The sequence below is a fragment of the Mchenga conophoros genome, linkage group LG4, assembly GCF_057382185.1.
Source record: "Mchenga conophoros isolate Kocher_MC1m ecotype Shallow Benthic linkage group LG4, M_conophoros_male_GT1.1, whole genome shotgun sequence".
Lineage (NCBI taxonomy): Eukaryota > Metazoa > Chordata > Actinopteri > Cichliformes > Cichlidae > Mchenga > Mchenga conophoros.
In genome coordinates, this window is record NC_140529.1 from 34,512,861 (window position 1) to 34,539,199 (window position 26,339).

The following is a 26,339-nucleotide window of genomic DNA, read 5'->3' on the forward strand; positions in this document are numbered from 1 at the left end:
GAAAGTGTGATCACAGCTTTAGGAGGCAAGACAGAATTTTCGGTCTGCATAATGATAAAGCCACAAGAGGAACAGAAGGGCTTAAAGGTGCATAAAGATTTTAATGTAAAACTAAGAATCATATGGAAGATTTAAGTGCTGGAAAAGCTGTGAGACTGAGTGCGTGTATGTTGGAGCGTTCTTGGAGCTGGAGTATGAAAATCAGCATCCTGTGGAGTATGAACACCTCATTCGCTGTTATGTTGCTCGCACCAAATGAAAGAGACAACAGAGTCTGACTTTCAATTTTTTTTTATATTACTGATGAACAGATGGAGAAGCCATATCCAGCAGAGAAGCAAATGCAGAGTTCAGAAAAGTAAATCTCAGATTTTGATGAGTCAAAACTCACTACCATGAAAAACTGCAGAAATCTGACTATGCTTGCTATCATGTTAATCTAGATAAACCTGTATTCAGAGATGAAAAGCATGTAAATGCTTCAAGCAGGCTTTGGTTTCATGCACTTAAACAGTCTATGTGTAGCATAAAGGGAGATTGTATATGCTATTGCTTATTGTCTGACATACATTTTTCATCCATCAGTTTTTTTCTGCTTATCCAATTCAGGGTTGTGGGGGGGGGGGGGGGGGGGGGGGGGGGGTTGGAGACCATCACGGGTACCAAGTTACACCCTGGAGAGCAGAGGGCTAACACATAGAGGCAGATAACCATTCACTCCTACAGCCAGTCATGAATTTCAAACATGTCTTTGGATTGTGGTTGGATGTCATAGTATCCAAGGACAGTGGATCCAAATCCAAGTCTCTCCTGCTGGGAGGCAACGGTGCTAACCACTGCACACTTGTGATGCCTGTTTTGTTACATTAAGTTTAATTCGAAACACGACCTACTTATGGAACAGAACATCTTAAACTATCTATCTATCAAACTGTCTGGCTGCACCAGAAACCCTGAAAAAGAATCATGCATTGCCCCAGAGATTCACCCAGCAGACCAGATGATGTCTTTCTACACTGCAAAAAATATCAGGGTAATAAATAGCTGTAAAAAACAAAACAAAAACCCAAACCTAGCATTAATACTGGTTTATCAGCATCTACACAATTACCTAAATATGTTTTTTTTAGGTAATTAGCTTTTTTGCCCCCACAATTTATATTTTATTTCAGCAAAGTTGCACAGCATGAATCCTAGTTTGGCTTTCTGGGACCATAGGAGCACCATGCCTCTCTCATATATCTCCTATATCTCACGTACTTACCTGCATTTTTATGCCTACCAGGGATGAGCTCTTCTCTGTTGTGTTTGCATGTTCTCCTGATGCTCTGGTTTCTCTTACCCTCAAAAACATGTAGGATCAAGTCTGCTCTCTTGACCAAAGGGTCAGGAACACCATAACCAAAGACTCATTGGTTTACAGCTGAAGTTGACCCCTGGGTGAGATGATGACTCTCCACCACTTTGAATTTGACAAATGGATTAAATGTAGTGAACATTTTAACATTTTCTTTTGAAATAAATAGGGCAGTGGGGATGGGTTATCCTATTTCAGAGGGCAGTGCCGTGCTTCTGCTACATTTATTTCAGACCTACAGTTACATTTCAGATTAATAAAATATAAGAGAATAAATAATTTATTACAAAAGATTAAACCAATGACTCACAATATTTTGGGATTGCATTCGCTTGAAAAAAAAAATACCACTGTCTGGTTGGAGACCAGTTTATTCCAAAAGTGCAGCTTTTTGAGTTGATGTTAATATTAAAAGCCTAATGTAATATTTTTAATAAACCAGCTTGCTTTTTCCCCCCAGAAGGGCAATGCTTTCACTTTTGATAATGTGAAAGCTGACTATTTTTCTGACTATTTGCTGGACTCGAAATGTACAACTTTTATGTGTAATGTCCCTTAGAATAAAAGGACTGTTTTGACTGCCTGTGCTGGCACTGGGTCTTTTTTTGTAGGGCTAACATTAGCTAACATGCTGCATGCAAAGAGCACTTTAAAGAAACAAATTAGATTTCCAGGGCTAAAATAGAAGCATAAAGAAACTAACAGTTGGATTTCTTTATGTACAATAATTTCAGTTCAGGGGAGACCATTTGGAAGAATTGAACATGATTTATAGAGAAAAAAATTAATGAATCCAGACTGCTGAATAGACCCCAATGACCCATCATGACAGAACCGAATCCCAGCAATGATAGGAGTTCGGACACAGGAACCCCCGGAGTCTAGAAGCTACTTGTGGTGAAGATGACGATGGCAGCTTGGATGGAGCGCTGAGTAACTTGGGTGAGGTGCAGATGGGGAAGAAGTGGGTTGCACGAATGAGAATCTAAAAGCTAGAATGATGGAAGAGCCCTGAGATTTAATGCACACAGAATAACGGCTGATTGGCCTGAAGAAGAAGAAGAAGAAGAAGCAAAAAGCAAGAATATGATTGGACTAGTTTAATGATGTCAGTATGGAGTTTAACAGCAAGGGAAAGAGGAGGTGATAGAACAGACTAGTAGCCAAACACCAAGGAAAGCAGGCAGAAGAGTGATTGCAGATCATTTTTACTGAACTTACGTGTAAGTTTAATTATATTTAGTGAAGGCAGGCTAAATTTTACATTTATAATAGCAACATTACACACCCTAACGGTGGAACCAAATATCACACAATTTGAGGTTGAAGTTTTATTTATATTGTGTCAAATCAGAGAAACAGTCTCCTCGTGGCTCTTTATATTATAAAGTCACTAGAATAAGAGACAGAAAATCCCAACAGTCAAATGACCCCCTATGGGCAAGCACCTGGTGACAGGGGGAAGGAAAAACTCCCTTTTAACAGGAAGAAACCTCGAGCACAACCAGAAAACAGTGGCTATTTGCTGTGACTGTTTGGGGTGAGGCAAGGAAGACAGAACAAAAGAAAGAATGTGGAAGAGAGACACAGGTTAATAATAACTATTATAAAGCTATTTTATAGCCACTTCAAGTCGCACAATCTAAAGCCAAAATCTTGCTTCTGTTCATTTTTTTCTATTACTGAGTTTGAGCATCATTATCAGAGGATATAGCATGTTTTCAAGTAGGATCTTGTACGTATTAGGTGAACATTTAAACCACTACATTATGGAACTGAAAGATATGCAAGGATGCCATAAAAATCTGCCAATTCAAATATGTGGAGGTACCTGTTGTGGTGGCTCCTTGTGTCTAAGGGTAGCTTGTGAATTATGGAAGTTTATCATATTTTCAAGAAGAAAAGTGCAAAAATCTAATGTCTATGATGTAGACATCCTGAGATCCACAGAGGACCTCAAGATCAGAGGATCATTTGAGTATAAACCACAAGTGTCACAGGGATTAGGTGTTCCCTTCTAAAGTTTAGCAAAGTGAGTAAAATAGATGTGCTATTTTATGCAAAATGAAAAAAAAAACAACAACAACCACAAGCTGAACTCACAACAAAGTAACAAATAGCGAAGAGCGAGTGACTCAGATCCCCTTTAATTTCATATGACCCTCACTGGCATTTTGTCCCACCATTTAATAAAGTAAAAGCATGTCGTTGTTGTTTTGTAGATTTATGCAAATGTATTTAAAAAATCAGAGCCAAACAGACATCTGCAAAGCACTGAATAGGCTGAAGGAATTAGCTAGTATATGTGTTTGGTATTTAAGTCTTTACATTTATCCTTGAACATACAGATTTCTACACCCAGCAGAGGGTGCTCTAAACACTGCAAGTCTGCAATTGGTGGACAGATTAGGCAGCTGTCAGTGTTGCAAATCCCAGACGCAAAAGCATAGTGTTGCTTTTTTTAATGTCGAGCAATACAAAAATGCCTGCAGGATTGGAGGATCAGTGAGAAAACTGAACTAAGCAGCATTTTAAAGGCCTGATCAGAATAATAAATGGGCGATGCCCCTAATTGGCTGGTTCAGTTAGAAGCTAGAGGATCAATCATTTTCCTGGAGGTGTACAGATCAATAAGCAACACGGCTGCCTCAGTAAAGTCTCCAAGCGTCTAAAACCATTTTAGGCCAAAAGCAGGGTTATTACAGAAATGCGTTTTATGATGATAATCAGTGTTTTATGATCTAATATTGTTACGGTTGACTGTGGGAATATTCTTCCTCTCTGATAACCAAATCCTTAACCTTCATTCCCTCATGCTGTGATTGTGATTCATTTTAAAGTGTTTGCTGGCTTCCTTTGATGGGACTGTAAGTGCAGTGTGTAGGGTGTGTGTGTGTGTGTGTGTGTGTGTGTGTGTGTGTGTGTGTGTGTGTGTGTGAGAGAGATAGAGAAAACTAATCTAATTCAAACAGACACACCTCTTCATCCTCTTGCTCCCTCTCACAAACTCAAAATCGAAGGCGTTCGCCTCCCTTTTACTCTGTTCTATTTTGCCACGCTGCTGTAACACACACACACACACACACACACACACACACACAAACACGCACACTGATGCACATCCTCACACACAAATGCACGCACACCTTCCCAGTACCACATCTCCTAGGGAACACAAGGATGTCTCTATGGCAACAAGCAGCTTGCTCCACTAATGGAGCCGTGGTTGCCGTGGTGACCGGGTTGGCTGTGTGCGAATGGAGACACTGAATAAAATAGAGGGAGAAAATGTTGTGTTACTCCTCTGCACCCCCCCCCCCCCCCCCCCCCCCCCCCCGTGTGGGGTTTTTATATCCTTCCCTCTGTAGGACACGAACAGTCACAGAAATGTGTGTCAGTGTGTGCGTGTGTGAAGAGATTAAGATGAGTGACAATTAATGAATGAGTGTAACGTGTTACACGCAGTGCTGGCTGGAGACTTGAGCCCATGCAGAGGGCCTAATGCAGCAGTACGCAGGGATCCTTGCAGCTGGCTGTGCTCTGCGTGGGCCGACCGTCCTGCTGCTGCTGCCTCAAGGTCAGAAAGCAGCCCAACTGCACTCTGGGCGATAAGAGGGAGGCGGGAGGGGAGCAATGCCAAAAAACCTTTTGTCAGCCATCTGTGTAGTGAGTTAGGCTCCACTTTGCTGACTGAGCTTCTAGGCCGTTATGCATTTGGCCATTCACAACCCCATCGGAGACACTTAAAGCTGCACCCAACTGACATTCATATCCCGGAATGAGACCTCTGGGAATCACCCGATTTACTCCGCCGCTGTCTCCCCCTTCTGGATCAGGGGGGCGCCGGCCTCAGTGTTCTGCAGCCAAAGAGAACATACACTGTCACAGAGCTTGATCTCATGACCCCTCTCAGGCATCCAAACAATCATTTCTGATTCACTAAAGGATTCTTGAAGAGTTTTTACTGATAAACGATAATTGTGTTTATCAAACAGCCAGAAATAACAGGAAAATGAATACAGCACAGATTTATTACCTTAACCACGCATGGACCAATAGTCACCAAAAATCTCATTATTCTATAAAACCACACACAATTGAACCATCTGCATAATACCGCATAATGCGTGCAGCACTGGGAGTTTATTTACTTTTTAAAATTTTTAATTACAAAAAGAAAAAGTTATGACTGCACAGCTAGTTCATGTTTGTTATTAGCTTACCAAAGGCCCACTTTAAGCCAGCAAATAGTTTATGCAGCAGGAGAGAAGTATGTTTATCTATCTTTTTACCCAGACAGATTAGAAAAAAGAACCAGATTTCTAGTCTACTCAGATATATGCAGTTTATTATAATACATTTAGACCTTTCACTTTTTTCAAACTCCTGTAAACTTCTCTTTCACCTTATTTTCCTTCATATATATTTAATGTAAGACTGGAGAACGCTCACATTAAACATGGTCAACTTTTCAACAGAGAGGTCAGCATATGCACAAGTAATCCCTGTAATAGGAATATGGAGGTGCTCACACACACAAACTACACCCTTTTTGGCTCCTACCTCAAAGCACACTGTGTGCTGTCGATCTCACGTACTGCACAATAATGTTTAATATTTAGTATTTACTGTTATATTCCCATATATCATCGTATAAAAAAAAAAAAAAGAATATGGAGGTGGGTAGAAGCTCCTTTTTGTTTGTATGTTTTTTAATAGATATATTTTAAAAATAAAACAAAAGATAATGAGAACTTAAATCCTTCATTTAGAGAACATTCAGAAGTTTGTAGTCTCTTTGGCAGTCATTATTTCTTCTTAGAACAGCTGGGTTATCCAAGACACTGCTCGGATAAGTCTATAAAGGCTGTGCACACCTGGATTTGGGCAGTTCCTCCCATTCCTCCTAAAAGATCCTGTCAATCTTTGTCAGATTAGATGGGAACCATCTGTGAACTGCCATCGTCTGTGCGAATTCATGCTTCAGTTTTCTGCTGCCTGCTCTCACTGCCACACTTCAACGTACAGATGATCTTAGCCAGATGATGAGCTGCACCTAGTTTTCAGCAGACACAGTACTGGGAGTTCTGTTCAGTCCAGAAAATCTTTATCTTCATATTCTCAAAGTCCTTCTCAAAGTTTGTTAAACTGCAAGCAGGCTGTCGTAACTGCTGCTGAGGTGATTGTTCTTCTCAGCTGACATCTCAATCTCTGTGGTGATCTTCTGAAGACTTGTTGCGATCTTCAGGCCCTGCCCACTCACTCAGTTTGGCATCGAATCTGTGGGGAGTCTTGTTTGTCCACAATTGTTCCATTTCACAGTTACTGACGCTGCTGTGCTCTTAGGACACTCGACGATTTATACAAATAGGTTGAAAACCCTTCCCCTAATACATGTCTCACCACATTTTTATCATTCAGGTCTACAAAGTATTCCTCAGACTTAATAAGTTATTTCATATCCATCCATCCATTTTCTTCTGCTCATCCAGCTCAGGGTCACCTGGACAGGTCGCCAGGCTGTTCCAGGGCTAACACAGAGAGGCAGACAACCCTTCATACTCACATTCACACTTACAGCCAACTTTGAATTACCAATTAACCTAACCCCACCCATGTCAGCAGTTGGATCAGTGTTTAAATGATGGTCTGAAATTGCTACATAGATATATAACCCAAAATAACAAGGCTGAAGCCAAACAAGCAAGAAACACAGTGCTGAGTGGACGGAGAGGGAGAAAATACTAAGGCATCCAGCTCCTAAATGCTCCAGGGAGACTGGTCATGTCCTTTAGTTGTGCTGATTAACTCACTAACAGGAAGATGGGGCAAAGCAACACGCAGAGCGAAGGAGGGGAAAAACACACAGCAGGCCCAGGCAGGGCAGGAGGGCCATCACACTAATGAAAAATGAGCACGAGAAGCTTAACCTGCTCTTAACTCCTGTATAGAATCGAAGTTTGTGTTTTCAATATTAGTTTTCACTTGGTTACATATTTGTATATTCAGACATGGGATACAGTTACACCCAGAGGGAAGAGTGCTTGTCAGCACTGTAGTTCAAATCAGTAATTCTTGGACGCAAGTCTGATTTCTTTATCGCTGAGCGACAGCTTATTAGTTCTAATAAGAGTTACATTATATCCTAATACAGGAGGTCAAAAACAGCTGTGGTACTGTAGCTAGCTGACATTTATTTGTTGTTCTTTGTTACAAAAAACAAATATATTTCAGCTGTTTAAAGATTTAATCCAAATCAGTTGTGTTTTTGAAAAGTAACGAGTACTAGCAGGTGAAACACTCAGGCAGAAGTTGGGCTGTTCCTGATGTAGAAAAGTTCCCCTGATTTTAGTTCATCTAATTTTTCCATTAGTTACTGTTCGTTTTAAAGGCACAGATTCAAAGGCCACTTCACCTCATATGATCAGATTAAAGCCCTCAGACTGATTTATCACAGTTTACACACTTTTGTCAGATCAGTGAATATGTTTCCATTTCCTTTCTACTTTTTAGATTTATATGTGTTTTAAAATCAGGTTTGTTAACTTGTGTATTACATGCATTTGATTGTTGCCGTGTTGAATCTGTATCCACTGTATATACTCATCCTGTAAATCTCTTTTTCAAACCACAACTGTTCTCAGAATATTTCACCTGAGCTAGCTTCAATATTTACTTTGGTATCTCTTGCAGAAATGTTTGCGGTTTAATCCAGATGCCACTGTGTGGAAGGCCAAGCAGCAGGTGCTGTGCTCCCTGACCGAGTCTCTGCGAGATGTCCTGAACTATGGTCTGTTCCAGCCTGCCACGGACGGCCACGATGCCAAGTTCCTGGAGGAAGAGAGGCTGCTAAAAGAGTACCCACAGTCCTTTGAGAAAGGTGTACCATATTTGGAGGTAATAACCGATCCTCTTATTGACAGTTTCATGAAACACAGAGTGTAATACTAGCTTTTTGCCCACAAGATGTCACTTTTGTGCAATAAAACAGATTCTGATTGTTTCCTATTAACAGGATTTTAAAATAAATCTAATGATATGTTCAGGAAAAGTCAGAAAAGTTTAATTACCTAGGCTAATTAATCTAAAGTTCATGCCAAGCTGCTGACTATTTATGAAATCTTATATTGATTGTCACCCAGCAAAGCTGCGGGTGCATGACACTGTTAAGTAGATTATAATTATAACTAAAGTAAAAGTATAATTGTAATTATTATTATTATTATTATTAGTTTTCCAACTTTTTAAGCTAGAGAGTATTTAAACTGCTGTGACGTCAGGCTGTTTCTTCCCCATTTCTTGTCTTTGGTGCAACAGAGAAGAAAGCCTGTATAGAAAACCAGATAAATCTTCTCCAGGCTCTATTTTGTGGATCTAGGCCAAAAGCTAAGAGAATTGAGGACAAAGGCCCTCTGTGTTAGGATTAACTCTTGGTTTCCTTTCTCTTTTTCTGTCACTGGTTTAGTTTCGTTATAAAACCAGGGTGTACAAACAAACAAATCTAGATGAGAAGCAGCTGGCCAAACTGCACACTAAGGTATGAAACTTCCAGATCGCTAATATGTGATATGTGTTACAGTTTGCATCTCCATGTTTGTGTAAGTGTCACTAAGCATGCAGTGGTGCATGTGTACATCTGTGCAGATTTATGCAGGATGCGTTTGATTGTTCAGTAATGTTTTATATATGTTAATTTATTGTATTGAAATAAATAATTAAAGCTTAACTTAGACAAACAAACCAATGACATAAAATTGACAAAAACCCTTTTGCAATTGTAAAATCTACTATATGGATAGCTTTTCCTGAACCTGCTTTTGCTGTTTTTATTTTCACCAAACTATCCAATTTTTTCTGAATATTTATCAGTTACACGTGGGAAGTTTTTGTTTTTATTTCTTTTACATGTAGGCCAGCCTGAAGAAGTTCATGGATTACATTCAAACCAGCGCTGTGGACAAGATGGCCAAGTTCTTAGACAAGGGCCTCGATCCCAACTACCAGGATTCTGACACTGGTGGTAAGGATTCCTTCCACTCCCCCAACTGCACACGAGCACTTAGTTATTTTATCTACACAGTGCAAATTTTCTCTTGTTACACGGATAACATGTAAAAGCTGTCATGCAGCCCAATTTAAAAAGGTGTTTCACAAGATAAAACAAACACATTTATAAAAGAGTTGGTGATGATCTCTCTGTTACAGTTAGCCAAAACGGGAACTCCAAATATGCAAGCAGCTAAGAAAGCACAAAGATAGTCAGCAGCTATGGAACCTGAAGCTCTCCTGTATGGACTCTTTAAACTGTTTTCAATTCCTCCCCCTCTGTTTTCTGCCCTCAGCTCTGCAGTATGTTGGCCTAACACTTTGTGAGGGATCTGAGCCAGTGCTGTTCACAATTTTGGTGGCTTTTCCTAGATCCTGTTAGTGCTCAGGGGGGCACAGCAGACGGCTCATTTACAGTTTGGGTGTGCTGCTCTGTGTCGCTCCAGCCGTTCAGGGAGCAAGTGTCAAAACACAAAACACAGCCTGTCATGATGGGTGTGAAACACGCTCCCGGCGCACAACACAGGGGGGAGACAGAGAGCCTCGATGAGCCTCCCTCACAAACATGCTGTTCCTGTACTGCATTCATGGTTTTTAGTCATGTTAAAGTCTGCAACAGCTATCTAAATGGGCTGGACCTCAACTCTAGGCACTTATTTGAGCAGATATTTTTCATTTCAGTGGTCACTAGAATATAAAAATGAAGAGTGAAAGGTTGCCAGTAAATCACAGGGTTTTATCCTGAAAGATAGAAATAAGGACCCTCACGTCCATACCAATGCCAGTTTAGAAATCAGATGGAATTAAAACTGTTTAAAATGTCTGTGGCGTTTCTCCCTAAATACAGTTCTTTTAAAAAACATTTCCCCCCCATAAAAATTACACTTTGTTGTTGTTGTTTTTTTTTTTTTTACCATCTTTGCTGGTCTAGCATATCATACACTGAACAGAAGCGCAAGCGTGACCATTTTCCATCTGTTTCGTGTCCTGGATACTCTCATCACCCTTTAAATGAAAAGAAACAAAGATTTTTTGTACAAACTGCAAGTTTGGATGATCCACATCCACCAGAGCACTTTAAAATATTAATTCCATTCATTCATTCTCTTCTGCTTATCATTATCAGGATCGCAGGGGGGCTGGAGTCTATCCCAGCTACCAAAGGGCGGGAGGTAGGGTACGCTCTATGGACAGATCGCCTGTCTGTCGCAGGGCCACTTTAAAATAATATTTATCATGTCTTGAGGAGAAACTCTTCTCTTACTTTGCCACTAGGGTTAAAGAAAGTACAGATTATGTGTTTTTAGTCTGATCAGTGATTCTGCTCTAAGCAGTAGTGGGAGCTAATTAGCTAATAGTGCTGTTGTTTCAGGGTCCTCCTATTCAAGGTTCTGGGGCACAATAGTCTTTTCTATGACTGAGCTGAAAAGGTGTAGTTTTAGTACTGATATATATGTGTATATTTAATGCATGCGATTTAACCACTCCTTGGCATTTTGGCAAAACAAACCTGGTAAAAGTAATTGTGGGGCGGAGCAGGAAAGCATTTGTTTTAGCCCCAGTGATGTGAGACCACATGAAAACTAATCCTTTGTTCAAATCTATTGACTGGCCACAGCGTTTCCATGTGGAGTTTGCGTGCTCTCTCTGTGTTTATGTGGGTTCCCCCCGGGTATGTTAGGTTAATTGGTGATTCTAAATTGGCTGTCTCTCTGTGTTAGACCTGCTGCAGATTGTTGACCTGTTCAAGAATGTTTCCTGCCTCTTGCACAATGGCAGCTGGGATAGGCTCCAGCCAATCCATGACCTGAATTAGACAGGAGGAAGAAAACGGATGGAGGACTTGTTGCTGGATCCTAGTTTCTGTCCTTCTGCATTAAAGTTTGTGGAATCAAACATATATACAGTATATGACTCTGTGGTTTCAGGAAATGAATTGAATGAGATTTGTTGGTTTAACTGAATTTTGTATGAACTGGATTTAGATTTGGGGGTGTTGAAAAAAGCTGTTTAATATCAGTCAAAGTCTGATATAAGTGATATCCCTGTGTCCTGAAATAGCTTCTCCTGCCTTTTGACTTTATGGTTATGTGAAGGTATTTTGAAAGGAAGTCCAGGAACAGTGAATGCAGCATTAGTCCTATGCAGACAGGGCAGAGAGGTGATAAAAAGCCTGCAGACAGAGATATATCCAACCTTGTTAATACTTTTTTGACCCGTTTGTCTCCTTGAAACTTTCTCCGTGGGCTTCCAGAAGCCTCACAGAGAATGCCTTCATTAGGACATGAAATAATTCTGCCATAATTAGCCTGGCTCCGGCCAGGACACACACTCATGTCGATCACTGCCAAGGAAACTCATAAATGGGTATTCCCTGACTCATCCTGACAGTATAACTTCAGAGGAAGCGCAGTCAAAACATTTCTCCAAATTGTTTGAACCTGAGATCTACAGAAAGTGTTCAGTGATGAAAGCCTTCAGTCATTTTCTTCTTTGCCAGAAAAATCCCCTTGCAGACGGTGCTGTGTACCCTGTTTCAACTGGGAACACTTTGAATGGTTTTATTCTTGTAGGTGCTGGTGAACTGTCTTTCTGGAAAGGATCAAGTTAGCCAAAAAAGTGACACAGCACTTTTTTGACTGCAATAAATGATATTTTGAGCTTCTTTGTTTCTTTATATGACATCAGGATAACGGCAAAACATCAGTGCACTGGCAAAACATTCAGCTGGAAAGTAGTAATGTTACCTGTTAGATGGAACTAATGCAGAGGCTTTTTTCATTTCCCCTCACACTATCACAGAAAGGAATATAAATATTTGCAGAAGACTTAAAGTTGGCTGATCGGGATGTCGTAATCAGGAAGCAAGTTGATGGTGGTGAGATTTAGGATTGTCTAACTTTCATGTTCAAAATAATAAAACAGTGTTGTCACACATAAGGGGATTTTACTTGTTTATATCTGCCCAAATTCAGCTTTTTTATTTTAAATTTACATGTTGTCGTACAAAGGTAGTTAACTAATTTTCTTTATTAAAGTTGTAGAAGTGGAGGACAATGATAGAAACACTTTGTCAAGATGAATTTCACATTAGTGTGTTCTTTTAGTCTATAATGACTCTTGAATAGATTTCCATGAAACATGTGCCATTTGCTATATTCACAACTTTAAAGACAAAAATATGGAATATGGGAAAGCTATGTATTGTATATTCATCGTTTGAAAAACCTTCTTCTTTAAAAATAAATAAATGGTTGCATCATGATTACTGTTGTAAAATTTAAATTATCCAACACTTTTTTAAGGGTGTTATACCTGCAAGAATGCTAAAAATAGGTCATTTCTGTCTGTTGGAACATGGATGCTAAGTAATGTTATGTTATGATAATATCTGATATAGATAAAAACATTAAGAGGTCTGGGATGTACCTGTGTGCCAAGTTTAGTTGCTCAACTCTTTTGCATAGGAAGAGTTTTTGGACGGGCAGCATCATGTAATTGCAGGATTGATGGTCATCTCCAAAGTGAGTTGTGCACATTTATGTATGTGCAGTCACTTCATTAAATCCTCTTTATTGCATGTTTTTCCTTACATGGAAACAGGATCTGCCCAGATCTAAAGGTACAATAAGATTACACAGACAGAAGATTTGGTTTGAAAATACATGGAAAACGCAAGAACTTTACATGATTATCAGTAAATTGTAGGTTAGATGTGTAGGCATTTGCTGCACTTTCTCAGCTTCATTACTGTGATGCACAAACTCTTTTTCACCTCACACGTCATTCAATTGTTAAATCATAACCATAAAAACTAAAATGCATTAAATGTTTCTTTTTTAAATGTTTGTTTCTGTCTCAGGAGTTTGGAAAGAGCTACTGTTCTCCAGCAAATCAGCTGTGAACTCCCTGCTCTATAACAGTCCCATTTAAATAAAGCTGCATATGTGTGTCTCTGTGTGTGTTCTTTAGAGACTCCTCTGACCCTGGCAGTGCAGTGTGAGCCAGGTGGAGGAGAGGCCATCCGGGTCCTGGTGGATGGAGGAGCTCATATTGACTTCCGTGCCAAAGATGGACTCACACCGCTACACAAGGCTGTTCGAGGCCACCACCATACAGCCCTGCTGGTAAACATTTGCATATGTTGGAGTCCTTTCATACTGCTATCTGCCTGTGGAAAGTGATGATTTTGCATGTATTATGTAACAAAAAGAGAAAAAACATCAACCTAGAACAGGGTGTATATCTTGCAAGATGGATATTTGCCCTGAAAGTGACACTGTATTCTCTTCATTTGCGTTGCTGTATATCTAAACAAGCTAAAGCCCGAACAAAAAGACCCTCCCACTCAGCGATCCACACCCACCCACACACAATATGCAAACAAATAACTCTATTATTTGATTCAGCCAGAGAGAAAGAGAGGCGTTAACATCCAGATTGCCTGGTTTTGACACATTTACATTTTAGGCGTTTATCCAGATTTTCAGCTCTCAAATTGCTGAGAATACAGGTAGCTGTAGACGAGAACCTCATTGGGGGAGATAATTGCAAGCGTTAACATTGTTAGAGCCTATGTTTTCCACAAAGGAAAGAAACTCTGCTAAACTGCACAAAGGTTTACATCAGACTCTGATTGAATACATCATTTTCCCCAGCCTGGGGTGTAACGTGACCTCTCTGAACCCCCAGCTATGAGTTTCCATCCTGATTTGAATTCTATGAATATTCCTCAACTTGAATTAGGAAACTATCATCAAGATATATTTTTTCCTTCCTACTGTACTATTGTTTTACTTGATGAAGGTTTTAAAGGTTCTACATTCTATATATTTAACTAGTTGGAGCAAGTTTTGGCTCAAAATACAGTGCAGATTGCCAATTCTTCCATGATAAAAATGGACTAGTTTCGTGTCTTGAAAAGAAATAAGCTGCCTACGCCCTCTCAAGAAGAAAACAAGGCAGAATGACTTTAGTTACGTATTGTAACCTCAGATTTAAGTGTAAGTGTAGCCCTTTAAGAAGCATCAACTGGGAATAGGTGTTTGAACAGAAATTGAGCCAAAAATAATAATAAGAAAAAAACTCCTGTAGGATCTTTTAAGTTACACAAAGCACAATGTTTTCATTAAAACTGTGTGACATGAGGGTTTCTATACGATAATAAATCTCTCTCAATTAAGATAAACAGCGTGGCCCTGATTTAACTCCATACACGGAGACGGATAACTTTCTTAGCAGCAGTTATGCTATTGGCCCACTTCAGCACAACAACTTCCTTGTTCGGATTCCCCATGTGACTCTACAGACCAATCAGAAGCCAGGAAGTCCTAGACTTAGGTAGATGTGGGAAAACCAATGAGGTGGAGTCAACACATTATTATTGTTGTTTTGAAAGGTGTATATGTAAACATTCAAACATGTAAATGCCCAAAACACATAAACACTAAATATAAATGGAAATGTGTATATAATTAGCATAAACATGTGCACCATTAATGAAATGCTAATAAAGGAAGGAGCTAAGACACAGTTGTATGTTTTTATAGTTCGCAGTTTAATCTTTGGTTATTTTTAAGAGTGACTTTGAAGTTTAGTTTTTATTATTTTAAACGAATGTAGAAGTTTTTAATATTAGTTTTTGCTTTTCTTATTACAATATTAAGGTAATTTTTATAATAAGATTTCTGAGTTCTGAAAGCTAATATTATTCATGCAGAGCACTTTATTTTGACAATGCACACTTGCACAAATGCTTCCTCGTGCTATTTCTGTTCATAAATTTGACATAAATCTTGACAGATTACTAAAACTAGTTTAGTAAGTATTCAATATATAGTTTTAGTCTTGCAGTAACTTTTATTAAAGTCTGTGTTCTTTGGTTTCAAATTGGTCTGCATTTCTACATTTCGATATGAGGCTGTGGACAGTCATGGTTCCAGTTTGTTGGTGATCTAGGTAAACCAAACCAACCAGACTCTATCAGTATCATGACATAAATAATCTGACAGCAGCAGCAGCAACAACAGTCCTATAAATAAATAAAACATTAATCCATAAATGGAGGAAACCATGTTTATTTTGGAGTCAATGCCAAAAACCAAGTCGATCATTTATGAAGTGTTGTGTAAACTGTAAACATTACTGTATATGTTCTCCTAGCCTGATATGAATGCTAACAAGTCAATTACTGCTGTGCTGAATCTGTCTTGGCTTATTTCTCCTCTTCTTCTTTTTTCTTCTTTCTTTTTTCACTCCCAGAAAGATGATGAGAGGCTTTCACTGATATCGTTAGGTTTAGACAGAATCACGCAACCATTCAGGAAGTCAGGCCTCTCGTACTGTCACTGCAAACTTGGCACATTTCTCTAGTTTGCCCTCAGTCCCCAAGAACTTGCCTGCCTTTCCCGGTGGCCTCTCTGTCTTTGCGTTCACCATCATTACATTAGCTACATTAGCCACACAACATGCTAGGGGTAAGGATTTTCTTTTTTTGTTGTTGTTGCACAGTGAAAATCAAGAATTACAGTACTCCACTCCAGTTCTCAGTCTTCAGTAGCTCAGATACAGGGAGCGCATAAGGACTCTTGCGTTCACTCTTGCAGCCAACAACTGAACATTTGGTGTGCAACGCCTATGGCTGAGACATTTTAAAGTTAAAGCTGGCAGAAGCTACTCTGGGGACTAAATAAAAATGGCGGACTGTGAAGCAATTGCTGATTTTAAAAAGGCATGTCCGCTCGTCAGCCAGGAGCAGTGCTTATCCTGTTCTGATGCCAAAATCACTGAAAGTGACTGCGAAGAAAACAGGCACCGGTGGTCTCTCTGTGTTGGTGCAAAAAAGGAACGAAGGAAAACACAGAAACAAAAGACAACAACAACAAATGTCCTCTTACATGGGAATCTGTATCAAATCATTTGCTTCTTAGAGACAGTGCATGGTTGATGAGAATCTATCATTCAAACTGGCTTTCAAATCTTTTATAGATTCAGATAGTGTCTCCAAACATTTTTTTATATGTACGCTAGACTTTCTAGTGTTTCTTATCTTATCCGTTATCGACCAAGTGTGTAACATTTCGTAAATGAGGTTTTTTTTTATTTTTCTAAAGTTAGTTTTTGGCATTTAAAAGACTGACGTTAATTAATTTTTAATATAATTATGTTCTTCTGGACGCAAACAAAGTGGAAATAGCTTTGGGTCTAGTGGATTATTTTCAAACATGTCCCCTTTAAATCATTGCTATTTATCTTAGTAATTTATCTTTATCATTACTGTCAGAGTTTAACAAAGGCTTCAGCATGAGGGTTTTTTTTCTTTTGTGCCATCATACAGGTTCTGCTCTCTCTGGGGGCGTCCCCAGATTATAAGGACCGGCGAGGGCTGACGCCTCTTTACCACACTGTGCTGACAGGGGGCGACACCTCCTGCTGCGAAACAATGCTTTACCATCACGCCAAACTGGGCATCAGGGACGAGAACGGCTGGGATGAAACACATCAGGTAAACACTTTTTAAAAAAAATAAGTCACCTCAAGCAAATCTAGGACAAAATAAATACAGTTAATCTCCTGTGTTTTCAATAAAAGCGAAAACACCAAATCAACTGTAAAACTTTCTGTTTGAGGATCCTTGAAACAAACTCTAATGAGGTCAGTGGCCTGATTTACATCTATTTGGGAGCTGAGATGTGAAAGCACCAGAAAAAGGCGTCTGGACTTTCGGAGCTCATGTTCTTGTTGTTCATATTGCAGAAGTATGCCACATCACTTTTTGTAATGTACCAGTCTACTCTGTGTTCCAGTGTGTGTCTGCGTCAAAACCCATTCATGCCATGAAACACTTCACCTTTCACATCACATCCTACCCATCCTGCTTCAGTGGCCTCATGTAACAGCTGTGAAGTGGACAGGGAAGGCCGCGAGGAAAAATGAAGGTATCAGCTTGTTCATCTCAGTGTGTTCACTGCGTAAGCATCTGTCTCCTCGGCTCTATTTGTCAGACAGGGACTCCAAAAGAAACCGTTGGTGTGTGTGCGTTAAGTATGATTTGACTCATAAATTCAACACTAATACGATTTTTGGACGAGGCCACTAAAAGAAGCTGCATTTTATTTCATGTCTGACAGATTGAAGATTTTTCTGTTGCATTTGGGTGCAGGGTAATTTCACATTAAGTCAGCCCGCCTCTAGCAATCAGCTGTTACTTTTCCATAATAACTGTTGTACATTCAATGAGAGGATGCTAAACCATGAATATTTTGTGATATAACGGGGATAAATTTTGCACTCTTTAGTTTGCTATATTTGTCAGTATATTTGAATACTCAAAATTTCATTAATAGAGGAAAGATCCTCATAACGTTTTCTGGGCCAAAACACAAAAAACTGCAACCAAATTGATTTTACATTCACTTCAAGTTCCACAATATCAACCCTAAATCTCATTTTATTAATCATGACTGAGCGTCAGCATCATGGGATATATTATAGAGACAGAAAGACATCAAAAACTGCACCATTTCGATTTCTGTCATGTAGAGTGTGAAGTTTATAGAGCTTAAATGTGGTTAAATGTAAAAGTGGTTTAAGAAATGAGGGATTAAGCATTGTGAGCCCTGTGTACTCCAGGAGACTGTAACTCGAGCAATTTTAATAATATGAGGGCAAAATTTTGCATGTCAGTATTAAATGCATTGAGGTTTTTTTTTAACACCATGTTTTCTGTTTTGAGTGTATAGCGTGCTATAGGTCAGCCTGGCAGTTTTTCCTGACTTTTAACTTTTTTTTGTTTTACTTTTATAACAATGAAAAAAATTAACCACATCACTGATAAATTAACTCATGTCAATTATTCGGTTAATAATAGCTCAGTGAGTCTGCAGCAGTCGCAGCAGCATGACTGAACGGGGCACTGAATTTGGAGCGTAAGGGCCTATGCAAACCACACTTAAGGAAATACCCCTCACCCCTCTCTTTGGAGCCAAAAAGAAGAAATTCATGAGGTCACAAGGCTGTCTTTAAAGCACAATTTTACTTGAAAATAGCAAAACAAATGGAAATGTGTTCAGCTGTGACTCAGCTGTCCTGGTTTGCGTTGAGTACATTAATATATTTACGCACCTTCAGAAAATCTCTCTCCTGTTTTGTACACTTTGCCGTCGAAGACAAATATTCTTGCATTTCTATAACTGTGGCTTCATTTCTCTATAATGATGAGATAACAGTTAATGATATGCTTGAATTTTAAATTTAGCCTGTAAAGGTGGCCCACTGTTATTTGTATAGGATCATCTGTTACAGTGCTATGTACAGAAAAGTGCCCTATAAGAACCAGTGGTTTGACCATAAATTAAACAAAAATTAAAAATTAATTAACATTACAAGCAAATAAAAAAATCTGAAGAGATAAAATAACCTAGCTTAGGGCTATGATATGTAATAGCTGCAAGATAAATGAGTGGGTTATTTATTTGTATAATAAGTGAAAAATGTTTAAAGCATGTTTGAGACACAGTTGATATTTCAGGCAAAAACGATTTAAAAAGCTTTGACTTCAAGATCAGTGAAGTACATGGATTCTATCATATTATTATATTAAATAAAACAGTTATTCAAAATACTGTGACTTACATCACATGTACTTTAACATGTTGACTTTTTTCTCACTTTAAATTAAAAAAATAAGTAAATCACGTGGGTCATTGTGTCTGCGTGAATAATGCTGCTCGTTTTTCTAGCAATGACTTTATTACTGTCATACTGTATTGTGTATATTTGTATTGTCAGTGTTTTATTGCCCCTGAGTTTGGAGGTTGTGTTAATTAAATTTGGTGTTACTGCCACCTTTGGCCATCGTCTCCTCTTCACCCTTGCTTGCCCCCCCGTCTCTCTTTTCTCTCTATTAAACAACCACATAAATCTTTCCTCTTTGACGCCTTGCTTTCGCTCTTTCTTTCGGTCTTACTACCAAACTGTTTTCATTCTCAGGCCTGTCAGAATGGTAACTCCCAGCATCTGGAGCACCTCCTATTCTACGGGGCGGATTCTTCCTCCCAGAATGCCTCTGGAAACACTGCCTTGCACATCTGTGCTTTATACAATAAGGTATTTCACAGAGTACAAATCAAGTATCGCCTTCCCCCGACTGTACCGAAATTTGATGCAATGATCTTTAAAACTGTGTTTTTAAAAAAGATCAACCTGCTTTTGTTTTCATCAACAAACTAAGTAAAAGCAATGATGCCACAGGGGAATGCCAGTAGAGAATCCTGCCCTTTGTATTGCACTTGCATTAAAGATACGTTAATCAATGCTGTTTGTTACAGGAAAGCTGTGCACGAATTCTGCTCTACCGGGGAGCAAATAAAGACACAAAGAATAACAGCGGGCAAACCCCCTTTCAGGTAAATGCTGAGTGTCTGGCTGGGTAATTATGCATGGTGTGGTTTATTGTCTTATTAACTTAGCATAGCATAAAGTATAAAGTGCTAGTGCCTAATTTCACTTCAGGCCAGCACTGTGCTGCAGTGCATACAGATGTCTCAGGTGTTGGAAATGCACGTGACCCCTAAATATGGATATATATATATATATATATATATATATATATATATATATATATATATATATATATATATATATATATATATATATATATATATATATATATATATATATATATATATATATATATATAAGCTCCAGAAAAGGGAAAACAGCTAATTCAGAAAAGATGTTTCTGTAACACTCGAACACACAAAGAACATGAAAGAAAACATGGAAGAAACATTTTATACTAGTAAAAGCAACAGAACGGTAATAATTTGAGCAAACTGTCTATTTACCTTTGACTTGCACAAGATAAAACCATCATAGATACCTAAGAAAATTACTCCCAAAGGAAAACAAAATATAATTTTAAATTTTATGCATCAGAGATATAGTTTTTATGTAATGATTTTCTATTAATTCTATTTAATAAATAATTATTTATTTTAATTTTATTTACTTTATCAATTTTCATTCTATAATTTTTTTTTAATTAATATTGCTAATTTCCAATTCCAATATAGTTTCATCTAGTGCTCTGCTTAAGTAGCTTTGCATGATTCATTGTTCAAAAGCATCCTTATTTATCCCACACTAACTTTTAGTACATGCTTAAAACTATAAGATCCCAGGTAGAAACTATTTTTCAGTTTTATTAAGTAATGTGTTGTGCAGACACTGTTATAATTATTAAACTAAGATATTAAGATATTAATTTTACTTAAATTTCCAGGGAAAACACCACCAAAGCTCCTTTGTGCTTAAATATGACTTTTTCTCTGTTATTATGATAATGATGCGTCACTACTGTGCATTCACACTTCATATCAGAAAATGTGTCGTTAATGAGAGCACGTCACTGAAGAAAGAGGATGGAAAATGCCCTTCATTTACTTAGACTTATAAATAATAATAAATAAAGTGTTCAATAATTTTTTTCCCTATACTTCTGAAATATCATTATATAATTTTGAGGCTATATTGCTCATCCTAATTAGAGTTATCTTAAACATAAGGAGTGTGTGTGTGTGTGTGTGTGTGTGTGTGTGTGTGTGTGTGTGTGTGTGTGTGTGTGCGTGCGTGCGTTTTGTTCATCAGGTGGCTGTTATGTCTGGCCATTTTGAGCTGGGAGAAATAATCAAAAACCACAGAGCCACAGATGTGGGTAAGTGCTATAACAGATGTCTGGTCTCAGATTTGTTCTGCAAGGTGTTTTTCTTAAGCTAACACAACACACAGGCTCTCTTACTTAACCTTAAATCAGCAGGACTTCTTTCAGCAGCAAGGGCCAATAACAATTTAAATACAAACAAGTAGCATGTGGATGGAGAGTGTAAAGAAACATGCATCACGGTTTGTAGGATGATATGAAAAGAAGAATGAAATCTCTTCTGTCTCCCCTAGTCCCCTTTGTGGAGTCTCCAAAGTACGCCCCCCAGAGGCGGGAGAGCTCCCGGACGCTGACAATACCTCCTCATCCCTTCCTCAGAGCCAACAGCGACAGCAGCATGAACCTTCCAGACTGGATGGCAGTGCCCAACGCCCCGGGCACCAACATCGTCTCTGTGCAGGTGTCTGTGTTTGTCTCTGTGTGAGGAGGTCAGAGTTCAAATTATCGACACAGGAAACACCTATGGGTCGATTTTGTAACCTTTTCGTTTTTCAGAGAGATTTTTACTGGATGTTTTACTCGTTTTAATTAGAAAGCTCAGATTATTATTATTATTATTTTTTACCAACAATGGAGACAGCAGCTGATAAAACAGCCGTATCTCAAAGCTTAAAACATTTTAGCAACTTGTGTTGTTGAAATGAATGATGCAAAGCACACAGCAAGCATTTCTAAGTGCACAAGTGCATCAAACATAGTTTAATCCATCAGAGCTAGTATTTTTTTCTGCTCCATTCTGCAGGGTTGGTCATGGGATGTGGAGCTTGTTGTCTAATTGGAAGGGGATTTATATATGGGTTCTTTAAACTTACTGCTTGCCTGCAAAACACCCATTTCCAACATGATGGAACATGTGCACAATATAACGCAGGGGATGACCTTTATCAACCTCTAGTGGTGAATACTGCTAATTGCAGGGCCTTATCTTCTCACATTTTATATAGTATGTGCTTTGGAGCAGAAGATTAATCACCAGTTCTTATTGTTATCCTCTTTAGGTTTACAGCCCAGAAAAATGTTAAATGTCATTAAAGTAGGTCATATTTGAGATTTCTCACCTTTCCTTCTCTGACCGACAGGGCTACAAGCATACAGGAACCCTGCGGAGCTCCAGCAGTCCCAGGGGGGCACGGACACGCTCTCCTTCCCGTGGGAGGATCGGAGACAAAGAGGACCGGAGCAGGCAGAGTCGGAGACAGGGGTGAGTGGAGGAGTCGGAGGACAAAGTGCTGTTAAACAGGAGCTTTGTTTCCACTTCCTGCAGATTCAGATGGATCAATCGAAGTGCTTTTGAGGCTTTTGTGCTGGGTGACAGATGTTAAACTCTTTTAAGTGGATTATGTGAGTCACGTTCTTAAAGAGCCATGAAAGGAGTTGAATATGGTTCATTTGGTGTAGTATTGTTAGTATTTGTTAGTATTCTCTGAAAATGGAAACTAAGAGTCATTCAGATCAATAATAATTCTGATAATTCAGCCAATTCTTAATTTTTATGTTAAAGAACAAAGTCACACTCAACAGAAATCACACAATGTTTAGGGAACGTTTATAACAGCTCCCTGAAAAGTCATAGAAATAAACACGTAAACTAAACAGTTCAATGGTGACTTTTTCTTTCTTTCTGTAAAACAAAGTAGCTAATTTCTCAAAATAATTTAAGTCACTTGAGTCCCAGAAAGTTTCATTTGATGTACCAAGGGCTCAGTCAGCAGCTCAGTCCTGGACATAAAATGCTACAGAGGTTCCTGAACCTTAAACTGCAGTTTCAAATCCTCCTCCCCTCTCAGGCCTGGCCCAGCCACCACCACGGTTCAAACTGCGGGACAGCGAAGACGCCTGTACAGCGCCGTCCCAGGACGTGTTTTTATAGCCACTCGATCACATTCTGCACAGGGGGAGAGAGAAATCAGCTTCAACAAGGGGGACAGGGTCAAAGGTGAGTGTAACTCCATTTTCACATCATGTGAAGGTTTGTGTGGCAGACAGTCAAAACATTTTGTCTTCCATGTCAACTCAAAGTTAGTGATGCTGTTTCTCACCTGGTACTTGACACAAAGAGACTGTAAGAAAGCACAAGCTCCACAAGAGGTATCTTTAATAGGCGCACAAGAAAAGCACATTTAAGACATGAAAAGCAACACTGCAGAAACCATTTAACGTAACATGATGTCACATGAGCTCATTTTACTGGAAATCTCTGGGAGTCTGGCATAGCCCCAAAAGTTCCTTCTAATATATAAGCTGCTGACTGTAAGGCTTTAACAAGATCAGAGGTGACAGCTTTTACATTAACATTATTTAGCTAACTGATGACGGATGGCAGATGATGCATCCATCAGAGTATTAGCGGAACCTAATATACTACTGCCTAATCAAGGTTTTATTGATATGTATAACATGCCAAACAAATGACTACAAATACATTCATCAAGGCACAGAACAACACAAGCAAGTTCAATATTTGTTCTTCTTTCAGCTTTTCAGCTTTTGTTATTTGCATCCAGCTTATGTTGCACGGCTTGCAGGATCCAAACAAAACAAAAAAAAGTGGCTACAGTGGCTAAAAATGTGTGTCAGGCTACAGAGTTGGGATTACAGTATCAGCCCTTTGATATCCACTGTAGCTGGGAGTTGGTGAGCGTTCTCAACCAAACTACAGATGGATCTTGAGAAAACAGAGACTTTGAAATGGATGGAACTCCACAACCTTTGGAGAAAAATGAGACATTCACTACAGTCAGGAGGAGCCATCCTCTGGTGACAGTGAAGAAGCCTGAGTTGCTCAGACTAGAATACCTGGAGAACTTTCAGCTGTCGTCCATTAAGGACAATGAATGACTGTAGATAATTTTACTGCAGTCCACCCAAACTTTAAACCGAGATCAAAGTGTTAGAGACATGCAAAAAATATCCATGTTGAAACAGCGGGGGCTACATTTATTTAAGTATTACTCTGAACCAGCGGTCCCCAACTTATTTTGCTACACGGACCAGTATAATGTCAGACAATATCTTCACGGATCGGCCTTTGATGTGTTGCGGATAAATACAACAAAAAAAAAAATGATATGGCCAACACAAAAACTGTGGTATTTTGTAAATATAATAATAAATGCGAATTCACTGTGTAATTGTGTAACTTCATTAGCAGCGCCCTCCTGACAATGTGCCAACAACATTGAGAGTAACATCCTCCCCTCAGCCCTTTAACGCTCCCTGGACGCTATGGTAACATGTAAATATTTCTTTCAAAATAAGACACACAACTACAAAGACCCAGGGAGTTAACGATAAAAACCCTGAAAACCATAAACCTCACACCCGAGCTTTAACTTGTGCGGCCCGGTACCAAACGACTCACGGATCAGCCCGGGGGTTGGGGACCACTGCTTTAAACTATTACATAAACCTAACCAAGTCAGTTTAATGATAATTAAGTTAATTTTAAACGATTGAATTGTTTAAATAAAACAAATGAAGTGTAAAAATCTGTCAGGTTTACGACTCAAACTGTGTCTGTGGTGTGACGGGTGATACGATTCACTCCCCCGGTAACCCTTCCATCCTCCAAATGTGGACTTTTTTGACCTTTAAAAGTCAAAAATAATAAGTTCATATACTTGAACATGCACAGACAGATTCATGAACAACACCAGATTCATGTCCAGAAACACAAATCGATAGATTTAAAGGCGTGACTGTTTCGTGAACTGCCGTGAAACCTTCAAGGACTGCCTGACAAAGAGCTCGGTAGCGTGTTGCAGCAAAGACAAAATCTGCGGCTGGCGAATGCAATGCTCCGACTTTGCCCAGAGATGAGCTCATTTCCTCATCAAAGTATGGCTTTATAAATAACTGCTTATAAGTGTTTTTTGCTTTGAGCCGTGAGTGTTTTATAAATGAGGGCCCTGCTGTAAAGGCAGCTTCTCTGTCTCGTGGGCCAAATCCAAATCCAGTCCACAGTGTCGTCAGATGAGTTTGTTAGATGGTCATGTCCTGACATGAGTGTAAGGTCTCTATATATGTTTGTATTTAATGTCTGCAGGTATGAATATGTGTGTGTTTGTGAGTGAGTCTAAGGTGTCGCCAGGTATGTATGTCTTGGTGAGTATGTAGGAGGTTTGCATGTCCACGTGTGTGTCCACATTTATTTTTTTTCCGTCTGTACTTGTTGTCTTTTTGTGTGCGTTCATTTCTCATCGATGTGTCTGTGTGTGTTTGTGTTGGTTGTGTCACCTTTTTTTTCTTAACATATTTCTCTTCCCTGTCCCCGTCTTTAGTACTGAGTGTTGGCGAGGGCGGTTACTGGGAGGGGACGGTCAGAGGTCGCACGGGATGGTTTCCCTCTGACTGTGTTGAAGAAGTGATGCTTCGAAGCCAAGACAACCGATCAGGTGAGGACGACCAGCTGTGGCGCACACTCACAAATGCACAGGAGGAAAAAAGTGCTGAGAAAACATTTCAGTTTTGCATTTACCCTCCCTGAGTATACAGCTTATTTGTATTTGAAACCTTTGTTTTGTGATCCGTTACTAGATCAAAAACTTATGGTGTTGAATTTTAAGGGTGGTTTGTAGAACATTTAGCATCATAAGCATGGGATTTTTCAATTTTAGGGCTATTTTTAGATTATTGGTAAATATGAATCATCACATGCATCATATGGTCTCCGTTTGTGTTTTCCATCCTGTTTTATTTTGAAGGTTAGTTCCTCAAGCAGTTGCTTCCGTCTTTTCTTCTTTTTTCCAACATCGATAGAATCTTTTTGAGTTCAGCCTGTGCCTTATATTCTGTGTATTTAGTCTGTTTGTTCCCTTCTTGTCTTGTCACCTTTGTATGCTCGCTCCCTGCCATTGTTAAAATAACCACATTAACATTTAGCTCAAAGCACCACCATCCGCAGATTGACGGAGAGTCCGCTTACAATGCCTTAGTTCTTGTTTAACACTTTCTTCTTATACACCATATCCTATTTTAAGTGGTAAATAAAATGTTTTTTTTCTTTCACCTTATGCAAGACCAGCTCAATTTTTCACTTTGACTATAATCACCAATGTGATAGACATGCTTTTTTAGGGAAATATTCAATATAGTTAAAGAAGAACTAAGAGACCACAAAACGCAACAGCTAACACTATCAGCATGTAGTGGTAAGTATGATATGTAGTAGATATGGTTCCCATCTTCACCTTTGTTTATCATGCTTATGCTGTG

The 26,339-nt window shown here is 39.0% G+C and overlaps 1 protein-coding gene across 1 annotated transcript in view; it reads left to right on the top strand.

Annotated features, from left to right (window-relative positions):
• shank1 (SH3 and multiple ankyrin repeat domains 1) overlaps positions 1-26,339 on the top strand; it is a 103,441-nt gene that overhangs the window by 41,995 nt on the left and 35,107 nt on the right. The window contains exons 3-14 of the mRNA XM_085272031.1: positions 8,051-8,254; positions 8,823-8,894; positions 9,269-9,377; positions 13,376-13,530; positions 16,740-16,907; positions 19,394-19,510; positions 19,732-19,809; positions 21,053-21,119; positions 21,359-21,525; positions 22,205-22,326; positions 22,913-23,061; positions 25,406-25,519. Of these exons, the coding sequence (XP_085128157.1) occupies positions 8,051-8,254; positions 8,823-8,894; positions 9,269-9,377; positions 13,376-13,530; positions 16,740-16,907; positions 19,394-19,510; positions 19,732-19,809; positions 21,053-21,119; positions 21,359-21,525; positions 22,205-22,326; positions 22,913-23,061; positions 25,406-25,519 (1,522 nt within the window). The remainder of the gene's footprint in view (positions 1-8,050; positions 8,255-8,822; positions 8,895-9,268; positions 9,378-13,375; positions 13,531-16,739; positions 16,908-19,393; positions 19,511-19,731; positions 19,810-21,052; positions 21,120-21,358; positions 21,526-22,204; positions 22,327-22,912; positions 23,062-25,405; positions 25,520-26,339) is intronic.